The sequence below is a fragment of the Tenrec ecaudatus genome, chromosome 5 (genome assembly GCF_050624435.1).
Source record: "Tenrec ecaudatus isolate mTenEca1 chromosome 5, mTenEca1.hap1, whole genome shotgun sequence".
Lineage (NCBI taxonomy): Eukaryota > Metazoa > Chordata > Mammalia > Afrosoricida > Tenrecidae > Tenrec > Tenrec ecaudatus.
In genome coordinates, this window is record NC_134534.1 from 288,924 (window position 1) to 302,916 (window position 13,993).

Here is a 13,993-nt window from a genome sequence, read left to right on the forward strand (position 1 = left end):
GGAGCAAGGATTTCTTTTTACTTAGATCCACAGTCAGTGTTGTATGTAAAAGACCTCTTTAAAGTGTTCAAAGGTGAAAGTAAAATGGATGCATTCAGATTTGGTGTTGTCATGGATGCCAACAAGTGAACAGAATCTGTCTTGGAAGAAGCTTGGGCAGAATGTTCATTAGAAAAAGGATGAGTAGACTTGATCTGATGCACTTTGGACATGTGGTCAGAAGGGACCAGTCACTGGAGAAGGACATCGTGGTTGGTAGTGTAGAGGGTTGGTAATGTAGAGGAAGACCTTCCATTGACAGGGATTGACATAGTGGCTGCAACCGTGAGCTCAAAGCTAACAATTTTGAGGATGGTGTGGGATTAAGCCAGCTATACCAGGCCCGGCAGCAGCAGAAGCTGCAGCAGCAGCATGTCCTATAAAGGGTACAGAGGTATGGTCAAACAGAATAGTCTCCACAGGTAAATACCACATAGAAAGAGAGCAAGTCAAAAGGAAGGTAGGTCTTTATAGAAACAAGCTCATGTGAGAGAAAATGTTTTCAGTTCTCCAGGTTCCAGGATAGGCCACTTGCCCTCCGGGTGAGTCAGTGGTCATCTGAGGAAGTGTGGGGTGCGGGCTCTGGTCCCGCCCTTGCCGAGCAGCTGCTGGGTTTTCTAGGTACCGTGTGTTAGGTTTCCAGGTGGACTCCACTTCCTCTGTGCAGAGGATGCCTGGCCACACCTGTCCAGTACCCCTCAGCTGTGGTCACTGGCGGACACTGATCCTCCCTGCTGTGGGTGGGAAGCAGGTCCTCCACAACAGTGTACACCTGGGCCTCCATCTGCCTGTCCGTGACACCCAGATGCCACCTTCATTTCAGGAGACTTGTGGCGAGCCCGGCTTGACCTAACCATGTTTGTTGGTTGAGCAGTGGAGAGGGAAAATGGTGAACAAAGGTGTTACTTTATCCCTGTCTAGGGTGTTGTTAAGTGATTATCTTTAAGGAGGTTGAAGTAACTTCCTGCCTCGGGTGAGAGCCAGACCCAGCTCCTGTTGTTTGGGGCTGTGGGGACCTGTGGGGGTCCCAGGAGCATGCGCGTTTTGGTGGTGTGTGCTCGGTGACCCAGGGTTGCTGTGCCTATTGCCACATTCCAGCACTATCCGCTTGTGTCTCTCTCACCAGGTGGCCAACCCCTTGGTGTGCCAGGCACCCCTCCCCTGGTGAGCTGTGGTGCCAGGCCCTAGGAGCATGTGTGTGTTCTCAAAGGGGGTCGTGGATGGGGGTATGCAGTGTCCCATTGCAGGTGGAAAGAACCGGCCTGGTGGTGTGTGTATAGGGAGGAGGAGGAGGTTGGTGCAGGGAGCCCAAGGTGAGGCCTGGCTCCATTGTATCTGGCCTCCCTGGGTTAAGTCACCTGGCTGGTGCAGCCGGGAAAGTGCAGCCACATTGCCACCGGGGGCTTCCTGTGATGGGACTAACCCTCTCTCCAGCCTCGGGACAGTTCAGAGTTGTGCCAGGCGCACTGAGTTGACAGTGGCCGAGAAAGGGCTGGGTGGGGTTTCACAGGGCAGGGAGCGGGCTTGGCCAGCCCTCCCTATGCTTGGAGCTGGTGAGACCAGCTCCCTGCCGTCCCGCCCTGAGAATGGGGCCTTGTGTTTTCCAGCTCACTGACCTTTCAGAGCATGGAACCAAGCCGCCTCCAATGTCAGGAAGTTCACTTACTGAGATAGCTGAGCGCAGAGCCTTCCGGAAGTGACACCCTAAGAGGTCTGTTCTCTCTGCCTGCCTCCCTGATGATCACCAAAATGAACACAGAGCTTGAAAATCAGGAACAGGCTTGCTCTGCTGTGGAGCTTGGGTTCAAGGTGCATTGGGCATAGCAGGGTCTCACCAGGGCAGGGCTTCGTGCAGAGAGAGAGCCTGTTTCAAGGACCAGAGTCTGTGCTCCAGGGCCCAGGAGGGATCGGGAGAGGAGGCCGAGCGCCTTTGCATTGGTGATGAAAAATGCTGAAGGGCAGGGACAGAAAGGGGTCCTGGGCCTCAGGCCAGCAGCTGCCACACGTGGACCCAGGCCCACATGAGGGGTGCTGAAGGGCCGTCCCTGTGCATTGAGCCTGCCAGCAGTCTGGAGAAGGCTGGACCACACTTGTTGCCAAGGCCACTGTGACTGCCCAACCTGCAACCGATTGCCCTGCTGGCTCTCCTGCAGGGGAAATGTCAGGGTGATGGGCTGCTACGTGGAGGCTGGTTGTGCGTCTTCACTGCACACTGAGATGCCTGCCAGAAAGTACAGGGCCCGAGTGGAGAAGCAGCAAGTTGGCCTCCGTGCACTCAGCTTGATTTCTACCCTTGCCACCACCCGTATCTTCCACTGGGAAGCTTCCAGATTTGAGCTTGCAGGAAGTTGAAGATAGCAGTCTCAAACAGCTGCTGATCGGAGGCTGCCCTGCCCCCTCCTGCCCCTTCCCAGACCCCACAGCCCTCATGTAGCTGCTAAAGGAGAAAGGGAAAGAGGTACATTAGGAAAAACACGTGTTAGGTGAAACATTCTGCGTATGCTGAAAACTACCAAATCCAAACGAAACAAAAAGGGACAAGCTCACAGGAGGTAAAAGCGACCGACCACGCTGAGAAGAGAGATTGAGACAGTGAGACCATTAGGCAGTAGACCCCCACAAACACTGCCAAGGGCTTGGCTCCCTTGAAGGACTCCTTGGGGAATTATGGCAGGGGCGGGGGTGGTGAGGAGGTAGTGGGTGGGAGAACCAGGTAAGGGTCCTCATAGCCCACAGGGGTCCCTGCTGAGCACAGCAGGAGCCAGATCACCATGCTGGGTGAGGCCGCAGGCTTCTGGGAAAGATGGCCGCCTGGTGCCTAGTGTTGGGGACCTGGGTCCACCTCCAGTGCGTCCTGCACGCAGCAGTGGTCTTGCCAGGAGGAGCATCTGCAGAGGCCTGCAGGTCAGAGATGGCCATCTGAAATGGGGCATGTCCAGATAGGACGGCACTCCCAGGTGTTCGGTGGGGAGTAGGCTTACTGAGCATCCTGGGAACTACCCCAGAGCCCCTCCAGCCAGCCCTGGGCTGGCTCAGCGTGCCCTGGGGGCCGTAGGTGCAGGTCGGCAGGCACAGGAATGAAGAGACAGGGGCATGCAGTCCCACCAGCTGGCAAATGTCTCCCGTCAATGAAACCGAAGGAGTAAGTGGGAAGCCGGGCTCATGGTTTGAAAGGGAGAAGAACACAGCAGCACCGCTCTGTAGCCCTGATTCTGCAGCACCCTCGAAACGCCTTGTGAGCACGGCCTGTCTGGGACAGAAGCAGTGGCTAAAAGTGTCGGAGAGCGTCCTGGCCTAGAACAGATAACAATGCTATGCAAAATCCAGTCACTGTGATGTCAGAAAGAAACTAAAATGTAACTTTGAAGATGCTTGTACAGCTGCAGGGACAACAGAATTCGGTGGGGTGGGGCGGGGTGGGGTGGGGAGGGTAACTTCGGGATGTGTGGGTGGTGGGTGAAGAATGTCTCCTTGGCTGCAGGCATGCAGACAGACAGAGCCACTCGGGGAGTCACTGTGCTCCTGGCCGAAGGCTGAGGCATGCCCACTCTTCCTAAGTAATTGTAGCTATCAGATGCCATTGCAGTGAAGACCACCGTGTGTGTGTGTGTGTGTGTGTGCGCGCGCGCGCGCGCACGCACGGGAGAGGGGACATGAGGAACGGCTTCATAAAATGGAGAGATGGTTGTAGACATTTGACAGAGTGAGAGGACAGACTAACAGGACTCTGGTAAAGAGAACCACTGTGTTCCTTGGGGAGGAGGAGGCAGGCTCCTCCCTCACTGCCCAGCTCCTTGTGGGTGACATCGCTAGGTGCCATACAGTTGGTTACAACCCGTGGTAGCCCCATGTGCAACAGGAGACACTGCCTGGTCCTGCCCGCGCCAGCTGGAGTCCACCCACACAACTACTTATACATACCGCTGAAAGTGGGATCGGGTCTCCACTGGAGAGGGGTAGTGATGGGTGCCAGGAATGATTGGGTAGGTATTTTCCCTACAACATTGTACAGTAAAGGTGGTGAGACAGGTGCCTGTGTGAGGCAGAAGCCTGTCCAGGGGTGCAGCCTGGCAGTCCCCACAGGAGGGAGCGAGCCCAGTGATAGGGTTGCACTTGGTCCTGCCTGCCTTGTCTGGCTCTCCCAGGACTTGCTGTGGGACCTGTGTCCATAGGGTCAGAGGAGTTTCCGCAGACAGATCTCTAGTGAGAACCAGGCACAGCCCAGCAGGTTGTGGTCTCACAAGTCAGCAGCTGATTCTGAAAGAAGGCCCTGGGGACCCAGGGAGCTTCCATCCCCAAGGTGTACATGCTCTCCCGGTGCCTGCTTCAATTGGGGGGTGGGGAGGGGCCTTCTAGGAGGAATGCTGGGGGTTGGCCTCCGATGGGAGGGTCCCTGTGGGAGGGTACTGGGAGAATACATTCTACAGGGACTGCAGGGTCACCTGAGGCAGTAGAGATGTGAAGGCAGCTGACCACTGTGCCCAGGCTGGCTTGGAAGGAAGCCCACAGTGGGTAGGCGCCTTTAATCTGTAGAATTGTCACTTAAGAGCCTGTAAGAACTGGTCCAGTTGGAAACCTGTTTGCTGTGTGAGAGTGGCAAACATGGTGGGCAGGTAGTCACTGGCCAGGTGGACATCCAGGTGACAGGCAAAGATGTTTAAGTCTCAGGAGAGTCCTCTGGCTCAGATGAAGGCTGGGCTGGGCTCAGGCCCTTCCTGGGACCTGGAGAAAGAATCCTTGGTGAGAACCCAATGAGACCACCCCACCCTCTACCCCCAGGCCCGTGATACCTGCTCTGCTCAGATGAGGGGAGATGCGGTGCGGCCGTGAGCTCTCACAAAGCCAGTGTTGGAGCCGCAGTGGCCCGGAAGCCTTGTCCAGCCACAGGTGAGCCTGGCCTACTGTTGGCTGGACACCTCCAGGGAACTCAGTCAAGCGAGTGTATTTCTCGTGGTCTGCTTCCTTCCCCACCAGTAGGTGCTGCCTGCTGGGTTGCGTCCACCCGCCCGGGCAGAGGCTCTGGACGTAGCCGAGGTGCTGGGCACTGCCACAGACACCTGTGCCCAGGTAGTTGTGGTGCGCTGCTAGAAGGGGGCAGCTTTATCTGGGGCTCCCCAGCATGGGTACACAGCAGTGTGTTGCCACCCCTGGATGTTGGTCTCTTTCCGGGACACCATTTGGGTGGGGATAGGGTGGTGTGCTTTGTGCACAGGCCTGTGACCGCCAGGTCCTGCCGGGGCACCCCTGACTGCTGGCACAGCACGTGGCAGGGCTGCCAGGCTTGAGTCAAGGGCATTTGATCTCAGGCCCGAGTGCCCCACCAGAGATAGTATTGGGGAGGGGGTGGCCCTCTAGAGGGCCCTGAAAATGGGTCCCTGAGCATGGTGTGCTTGTGCAGGGACTGCCCAGCAGCTGGGCCAGTGGGTTCTCCAGCCACAGACAGCTCCTTGGCACCTGTGTGCTCAGTTGCTGACACCAGAGGCACGATAAGAAAGACGCACTCAGGGCCTCGGGCCACCGGCTCCTTGCTCATCGCCTTCTCCTCTCTCTAGCACAGCACCTCCCCGCTTGAGGCAAGAGGCGCCCTGACAGCCTACTGATGTCCGTGCATCTGTCGGTCAAGCCTCCTCGGCTCTGAGGCAGGAGACTGCAATGTCCCAGGCACAGGACTACGAATGCAGGGCCCATAATGCCGACACGCAGGAGCCCCGGATGCCTGGGCCAAGCACACGGTAAGACGAGCTGAATGCCCACGTCAAGGGCTAGGGTGGGGTGGGCTTGATCACCTGGCAGTCACACCTGTCTGGGCAGCCTGGGGTGTGGACACTCACTGTGGGGGGAGGGGGTCTCAGAGTGGTGACATGCTGCCCCAGTGTTTCTGGAATCAGGAACCCAGGGGCTCTGTACCCCATGGATCCCCCACCTTGTGACTGTAGTTCTTCCCTTCTGCCCAGCTTTTGGTCTTTCTTGGAAATAATGCAACCTTGCAGAGAAGTGACAAACATGTGTATGGTCCAGTGAGCATGAGAACTGCTGTCAGACCACCACTGGGCTGTTTGTACAACAAACAGAAGCTACAGAGTCACAGAGCACGCCCTGTCCCCTGCCCTTGGCATTCACTGGAATCCGCACGGTGCCTCTGTGCCTTCTGCTATCTGGGCCTTTCTGGGTGCGCATCCGGTCCCGTCATCCCTGCAGCCCTGCTTCCTGTTTGATCCAGCAGGTGGAGCAAGAGCATGTGCACATGGCTTATATCCAGCTGTGCCACACAACCACATGTCCACACATGTTTGTGCCTTTGCACACGTGTTCTCTTGTGTTCACCCACAGGGTTTGGTCCTTTGGTTTGGAGGTGCATGCTCCTGATTCCATGGGACATGTTTAATGCTCTATTCTGGCTCCCAGTGCGCTGAACACCTCCTGGTCTTGCAAGTAACCATTCAGACACCTCTGTCTGTGTTAGCCTGGACACCAGAGGGAAAGCACGTCAGGAATAGGAAGAAGCAGAATTTGGGGCCAGTCTCCTCCACAAACAGGTGCGTCCTTTGCCTGGAGACCAGAACCAGCTGATGCCCCACCGCCATTCTGAAGCACATTCGTCAACGATTCTATATAAGAGTTCTGATCAAAATGGGGAAGCTACAAAACAGACTTCCAGATTCTTCAATGAGTTGGACTGGGCAGATTCTGTTGACATTTAGGCTCTTTAGAGCCAGGAAGGGTGACTGAACCCTGAGATCAGGCTTCACACCAAAATTATTCCCTGAAGTCATCTTAAAACCACACAGTAGTTTAGTTTCAAAAAAAAAAAAAAAAGAGAGGTCTGCCTTTGGGCATTCTGCTCTCTTCAGAACTCTCTGTGTGGACTTAAACAAGACATCTGGATCGATGGCCCTTTGACAGGTGAGATGGAAGCTGAGAACCCAGGGGTCTTCTGTGAGTGGAGGAGGCTGAGAAGGAAGACTCTCAACCTGCTCACATCCTAGGAGCTGCTGTGTTGATAGCTGGTCTGTGAACATTCTCAGCAAGAAAGAAGAGACGCAAGGACCACTGGGTCCAGTTTGAGTGCTCCCCTCCCCCTGGGATTGCCACTGCTGTAATACTGGTTTGTTGTTTAAAGTAACTTCCAATGGTCTAGCACTTTGGTTCTGTCCCCGGTTCCTGGCTGTGCTGATGTCTCTCTCTTGGTAGGACAGCCCCCTTAGAGCTGCTTCCCAGCACGCCCTGCGAGCCCACCCTCCCATCTGGGTCCAGCACTGTGGCGCACAGAGCGTCCCTGGCACAGCTCTGTAGCCTGTGACGCCCACTGGCTGACACATGGGCTGTTCCCAGTCTCTTGGAGTGCTCATGGCCTGCTGTTGCAACTCGTGTAGCCTGGCTGGTCCCCGTGGTTCTGGCCATGTGGGAGGACTGATCATGCCGGGAGCCCTGAGTACAGCTGGGTGTTGGCACTGCATAGCTGATCTCAGCCTGACTTGGATTTTCTGTGTTGGGAGCTTGGGGGTGAACAAAAGCGTCGTTTTAATGTAACTAGTCTACTATCTCCACCTTTCCTTCATGAGCAGTTGTGTCTTACTGTCTAGGATGTCCTGCAAAAGCTTTGAGATACTGTCTTAACTCTCCAAGGGAGTGTCATTGTGGCCTCTTTCTCTCCCACTGTCTCAGGCGGCACCAATTCCAGCCTGCACGTCCTGTACACACACACACACACACACACACACACACACACACACACACACACACACACCCCTCCTCTCCCAACGTCCTGTACACACACACACACACACACACACACACACACACACACCTCCTCTCCCAAGGTGAGACCTGGGCACCACTGTGCCTCCTCAGCTTCCAGTCTTGCTGTTGTCTGGCCACTTGGGTGCCCGCCCCACCCTTCTGTACAACCATTCCTCGACTGATCTCTGCTCTGCCAGATAGCCCACTACGTTCGAGCTGATTCTGACTCCCAGTGACCCTGGAGGACAGAGTAGAATGGCACCTAAGGGACCCGAGACTGAGTCCTCACAGAAACAGGCAGCCTCATCTCTCTCCAGGAGCAGCTGGCTTCCGGCCTCTGCCCTTGCAGTTAGCTAGCAGCATGTCCGTGCCGTGCTTAGCCACCAGGCTCCTTGTTGGTTTGCATGTGTAAGTGATAGAATAGGCTTGTTCGAGGAACTCCTCCCCCAGAGTAAGTGCCCTGCTGTCAGGAAGAGCATGTGGCTTCTGGCGCCCTCCCCTCCTGCCCCTTGGGCCCACCCTCTTGGCCTTTGCCACGCGTTTGCTCCTCCTGCGGTAGTTCCTCGCCCACTCTTTACTGAGAGTCTCTGGTGTTTCCACTCCATCTCCCGCCTCCTGCCAGCCTGGCTCCCATGTCCAGGGCAGAGTGATGCTGTAGGCCAGGGGCTCAGACACCAGCCCTGGGGCCGCTGTCGGTGACCCTGTCGTGCTGTGGTTTAGACACCCATCCGGCAGAGCCTAGTCTGAGGCCTCAGCACCCTGCTGTGCTGGCCTCCTTCCTGTGGATACAGGTGTGCACAGACCATGGCTGAGGTGCCAGTGCCCCTTGGGTGCAAAGAAAGTTATAGTTGTGACTCGGGTGTTTAGGTAGCCGGTCCCCTGGGCCTGGCAGACAGACAGGTAGATGGCGTGGCCAAGCTCAGAGGATGATTTTCTCCTTTGGACTGCGATGAATAGTTCTGTTCTGAACATTCGTGTGTTTCATTCTTTTGGGTGTGGTTTTAGGGTCAGAATTGTCTGACTCCAAGGCCAGTCTTGTGTTTACCTTCCTGAGGAACCCTGAGTGCTGCACCACTTCACGTCTCAGACGGGTTTTCCACAGCCTCAGCAACGCGTGCTGTGGTCTGACGTCTTGACCCTCCTGCCCCAGTGGGTGTAGAGTGCCTTTCCCTGCCAGTGGTGAGCATCGTTTCATGCACTTCCTGGTCCTTGGTCTCTGAAGGAGGACATGGTGCTGGAGGAAGTGGGGAGAAGGGAGACTCACTAGGAGCAGATGGTGAGGATGGTGCAGAAAGGGTCACAGTGAGTCGGGCCCCCTCTGACACCTCAGTACCACCACAACATGGGTCACTTGTGTGTCTCTGAAGGAATCCCTCTGTAGGCCTTTTGTCTATTTCCAAATTGGGCTGTTTATCTTTAAGAGTTCTGTTGTCTATTTTGAAATGATGTGCAAATATTTTCTCCTAGTCCACAGGTAGTCTTTCTCAGTGATGTTCTTCAGCACAAAGGGATTGATTCGGCCACCTTCTGGGTTTGTTCTGGGTGTGTGTCTGTTTGGCATAATAGCGAAGAGAAGCCATCACCTACTTACCAGTCCTGTTTTTATCTAAGGATTTAATCCTGTTTTTGTCTAAGCGTTCGCTCCTTCTGACACTGAGACCTCAGTCTCTGATCCACTCTGCATTCATTTCTGTGTGTGGTATGAGGTAGGGACCCCTAACCCCCTTAGTTTGGCACGTGGGACCTGGCTGTCCAGACTGCCCTGAGCCGCCGCGTGAGAGACTGGGTGCATTGTCACGGTGCTCACCACTTGGCGTTGCCTGGAAGACCCTTGGCCCCCGTTACATTAATGCCAAAAAGAGTGACTTGAACATTATCTGAAAACATCCTAAGAATCAGGAAGGTCTCCAGCATCTGGGGAAAGCTGAGGAGAGGTCCTGTGCCTACTTGTCTTCCTGAGAATCTTGCTCGCAGCAGGCTGTCTTGGGCCCTCAGCCAATGCATCCACCTGCCAGGACCCCAGAAGAAGGGAGCCGTGCCTCTCACCTCGTCACCAGATGGCTGGTTTCATCTTCCCTATCTGCCCTGGCCCTCCCCAGGCAGCAGGGCCCTGAACCCCAAGTCCCAAGCTGCTGTGAAACTGCACCCCCAACCCTTCAGGTGTCACAGCATCTTGCCCACACCTGGGGCCTGCTTTGTGCACCCACCCCCTGCCCCACCTCCCACCTTAGCAGGCCAGCGCTGGAGGGGGAGGTTTTCTCTTACCCTCACCACCTCCATCATCCCTCAGGCTGAATGAAGAATCAGTCACTAGCTAGACCCGCAGCTGCAGGTGACACAGACAGAGACCCAGCTCCTGCCACACTGCCCCTGCTGGCTGTGTCCTCACTGCCCTCTGGGGCCTTTTCTGGGCAGCCCTTCCCCAAGCCCTGCATGGTGCCCCCAGGTGCCAGGCCCTGGGCCTCCTGGGGGGGGTCTAAGCACAATGTGGGGCCAGGAGGCGGCTAAGACCTTCCTCCTGCCCGCTTCCACCCGAGGCTGCTGTAAAGTGGGCGCAAACAGCCACTCTTTGTGGAAAGGAATTATCCTGAAATTCAAGTGCAGTGTATTTTTTGCAGTATATTATAAGCATAAATAAGAACTGTTGGTAGAGTTGGAATGTTCATTTCTTGATTTTTGTTGGTCTCTGTGCTCTGAACTATGGCTTTGCAGGGTTCCTGTTAAGTGGGGTGTTGTGCTGGAGACGTGGGGGATGCAGGCGGGCCAGTAGTTGCTGCTTGGGAGCTGTGACTTGGGGAGGGCTACAAGGGTGGCCACTGCGAGTCCTGAGGGATGGTCATTGTGCCGCCGAAGCAGTCCCTGTTCTCTGAAGTGATCACGTCAGGGGTCACTCTGACTCTTCTCGCTGTCTCCTTACCCATGTTGTCAGGACCCAGGGGGGGGGGGGTTGTTCCCTGGGGAAGACTGAGCCCCAGAGCCCAGCCTGGCTGCACCACTCTCGATTGTCCTGCACTTGCCCCTTGGAGGCCTGCCGGCAGCAGCATAGCCCCAACACCAATTCCACCAGTGGCCAACAGCTCCCTCCGGGTGGCTGGTGTGATGTGAGGGTGGGGATGGAATGGGGTGATATCATGCCTTCCTGAGTGTAGGCAGGGGCTGCTCAGGCCCAGAGGCCCTTCCTGGAAGCCTGGCAGGTCCCTTCCCCTGCTCCATGGGGGCTGAGCGGAAGTGGGGCCCCTGCCAAGATGATGACTGGGGACGAGGAACAGATTTTCCTCATTATACAGTTTACGAGGACAAAATTAAAACTTGAGAAGATGGAGGCTGTCGACTGTTCAAGATCAACTGCATCGTAGCTCCGTTTCAGAGATTCCGAGACGGTTTGATGCTGCTGTGACCCTGGGTTTCAGGGACACAGCTGTTGCTGTCTGTCCTTGGGGTAGTGTTGTCTCATAGTGACCCTGGGACAGCTCAAAGCACCAGCCTTCCTCTGATCCAGCGCACCACAGGCGCCCAGCTCAGGCACTCCAGGGTTTGCTAAGGCTTCCTGTCTTCCCAGGGCTGCCCGGGGGCCCAGCCAGCTGAACTGACCCCACCCCAGGGATGCCCCAGAACTCAGGGTGGGAGTACCTGTCCCCAAGACCACAGTGAGGACTGGAAGCCAGCAGGGCCTTTCCTTGCCCCATCTGCCCACACCGCCAGCCCTCCTGATGCCTAAAGGAGAACCACTTTCCAGAACCCGGGCTGGGCTGGGCTGCCATTTGGCCAGAGGAGTAGGGCAAGGGCCGCCAGCTGGGTGCCTGGGCAGCAGGAGTACAATTCCAACTCCACTGCCTGCCACGCCTTTGGGACTTTGATGACCCCAGGTGCCTGCCTCCCCACCTGCCTTTGTTGCCCTCTGTTGGAGATGGTGGGGGTGCCTGGCCTGAGGCCTGCACCTGGCAGGTTGGAATATGACACACCCCATGGAGATGAGGTGGAGACTCCCTCTGCCTTCCCTTTATGCTTATGGCTGACAGGCCGTGCTGTGGGTGGGGTGTCATCATGACCTCCCTGTTGTCCACTCTTCTCTTCGTTTGCTTGACCATCCAGTTTAATGAGATGATTGGAGAAAGGCCCCCTTACACTCCTGTGAGCCCACAGGCTCCCGGAGGCTTCCACTGGCCCAGACACAGGCCCCCAAACCTACAGGCGTAGCTGCTGCTGGGTGGGCATGCCTCTGCACAGGGCTGGAACAGCAGTGGGACTAGGCGAGGCCAGCCCAGTGGAGTCTCGAAGGGTCACCAGACCCAGGCTTCTGATCCAGTAGAGCCAGGTCTGGGGCCCTAGCCTCCTCTGACACCGTCTTTGCCCTTGTCCCAGGCTGGAGTGGGTGGAGATCATCGAGCCACGCACACGGGAGCGCATGTATGCCAACCTGGTCACTGGCGAGTGCGTGTGGGACCCACCGGCCGGTGTGCGCATCAAACGCACCAGCGAGAACCAGTGGTGGGAGCTCTTTGACCCCAACACGTCGCGCTTCTACTATTACAATGCTGCCACGCGGCGCACTGTCTGGCACCGCCCACAGAGCTGTGACATCATCCCGCTGGCCAAGCTGCAGACCCTGAAGCAGAACACCGAGTCGCCCCGCGCCTCAGCCGAGAGCAGTCCGGGCAGGGCCAGCACCGTCAGCCGAGAGGGCAGTCCCAGTGCAGCCCAGGAGCCCGAACTCGATGCTGCTGCCACCACCGACAGTGAGAAGGTACAGGAGCCCCTGCTGAGGGCCAACCGGCCATTTGGGGCCGCCAAGGAGGAGCAGGGCAGCGGCAGGTAAGTGTGCATGTCTCAACAGCTCTTGTGGGCAGGGGAGGCCTACAGTGAGCTGCAAGAGGGGCCCCCACTGAGTGCCCCCCTCAGTGATGTGCGGCTGACGGACCGCCCTCTGTGGGCGAGGGTAGCTGAGTACAGTCTCTGCATTGCAAGGGCCCCAGACCTGCCCTGCCCCCTCCTCAGGTGTGGGGGCATTTGGGTATTTGCTCAGAAACTGCAGGGGTCTTTGGTGCAGTGGTTGGTTCTGTTCAGGGAGCATGCCAGAGGCTTGGGAACAGGGTGAGGCAGGGGTCAAGGCAGAGAGGCCCAAGTTCGGCCCTGCTGCTGTGATGCCAGCTTCACCAGCGGATCTTCCTGGAAGTGGGGTGGTGTCCATGCCCCCTTTCTACAAACAAAAGTGGCTGAGCGAGGAGGTGGTCACCCCGCCCCAGCCACCCTTGCAGACAGTGCCCCTGCCATGCGACCAGGTCAGCCTGTGTCCTCCTCATGTTTGGGTGCTGGACAGCCCTCTCTGACTTTGGCCATCACCTGGAACTCCTCGTGCTCCCCACACACGGGCATCCCAGGGGCTGTGAGCTCATGGCAGGCGGGGCTTCGACCATCAGTGAGGCACTGTGCCTTCTGACCTCCCTTCTTGACCTTGGACTCCGTTGGGGCCTGTGTGTCCATGGGCCTACCCCATGCAACTGGCACCTGTTATACCAGCCCCTTCCTGTCTGTCAATGACAATGACGAGTGTCATTGCTATTGTACAGAAGAGGAGGAGGACTCGGCTGTGCACTTGCCACTCCCTGGTGGCTCAGCCAGGAGCAGACACTGCCCCTTCAGTGACCACCCCCCAGCCCTCTAGGGGCGAGCCATTGTGCAGCCAGGCTCTGGTCCTGCAGAAGTCCAGCTGCTCGAGGGACAGACTAAGGAATGAGCCCAGGTGTGCATCCTGGAAGGAAAGGCAGGGCCGGGGTGCAAGACCCTGAACTACACTTTGGAGCCCCTTTTCCACAGTGAGCAAACACGAGGGCCTGTGGGGCTGTGGCACTGCAGTGACGGGGAGCCACTGAAGGGTGGGGCTCTGGGGCCAGGCACAGGGCTTCCACTCTGGACCTCAGCATGCAGTCTCCGAGTGTCGCACCCATACCGGAAACCACCACAGAAAATGTGTGGCCAGGGCTGAGACCTGATCCAGGGAGGGCCAGGTTCCGTGGGGCACACCCATGTGGTGGCAGCAATACAGGGCGGGGCGCCGCCTCCGGCTGGCAGAGCAGAGACGAGAAGATTCTAGATGCTCAGCATAGCAGAGACCTTCTGTGGAGACACAGTGTCTGTGCCTTTGTGGAGAGGTGAGGTGCCCACCTGAGCCTCCAGACAAGCATGGCACCCCCCCCCTCCCCCTGTGCCCAGGTGC

The 13,993-nt window shown here is 57.0% G+C and overlaps 1 protein-coding gene across 3 annotated transcripts in view; it reads left to right on the forward strand.

The window, feature by feature from the left end:
- Window positions 1–13,993, forward strand: part of ARHGAP39 (Rho GTPase activating protein 39) — a 70,799-nt gene that overhangs the window by 34,043 nt on the left and 22,763 nt on the right. The window contains exons 2-4 of one of the 3 annotated variants that reach the window (XM_075549077.1): window positions 4,819–4,926; window positions 5,592–5,771; window positions 12,142–12,591. In XM_075549077.1, coding sequence (XP_075405192.1) covers window positions 5,692–5,771; window positions 12,142–12,591 — 530 coding nt within the window. In that variant the 5' untranslated portion in view covers window positions 4,819–4,926; window positions 5,592–5,691. The remainder of the gene's footprint in view (window positions 1–4,818; window positions 4,927–5,591; window positions 5,772–12,141; window positions 12,592–13,993) is intronic. The other 2 variants (XM_075549076.1, XM_075549078.1) reach the window with 2 other exon arrangements.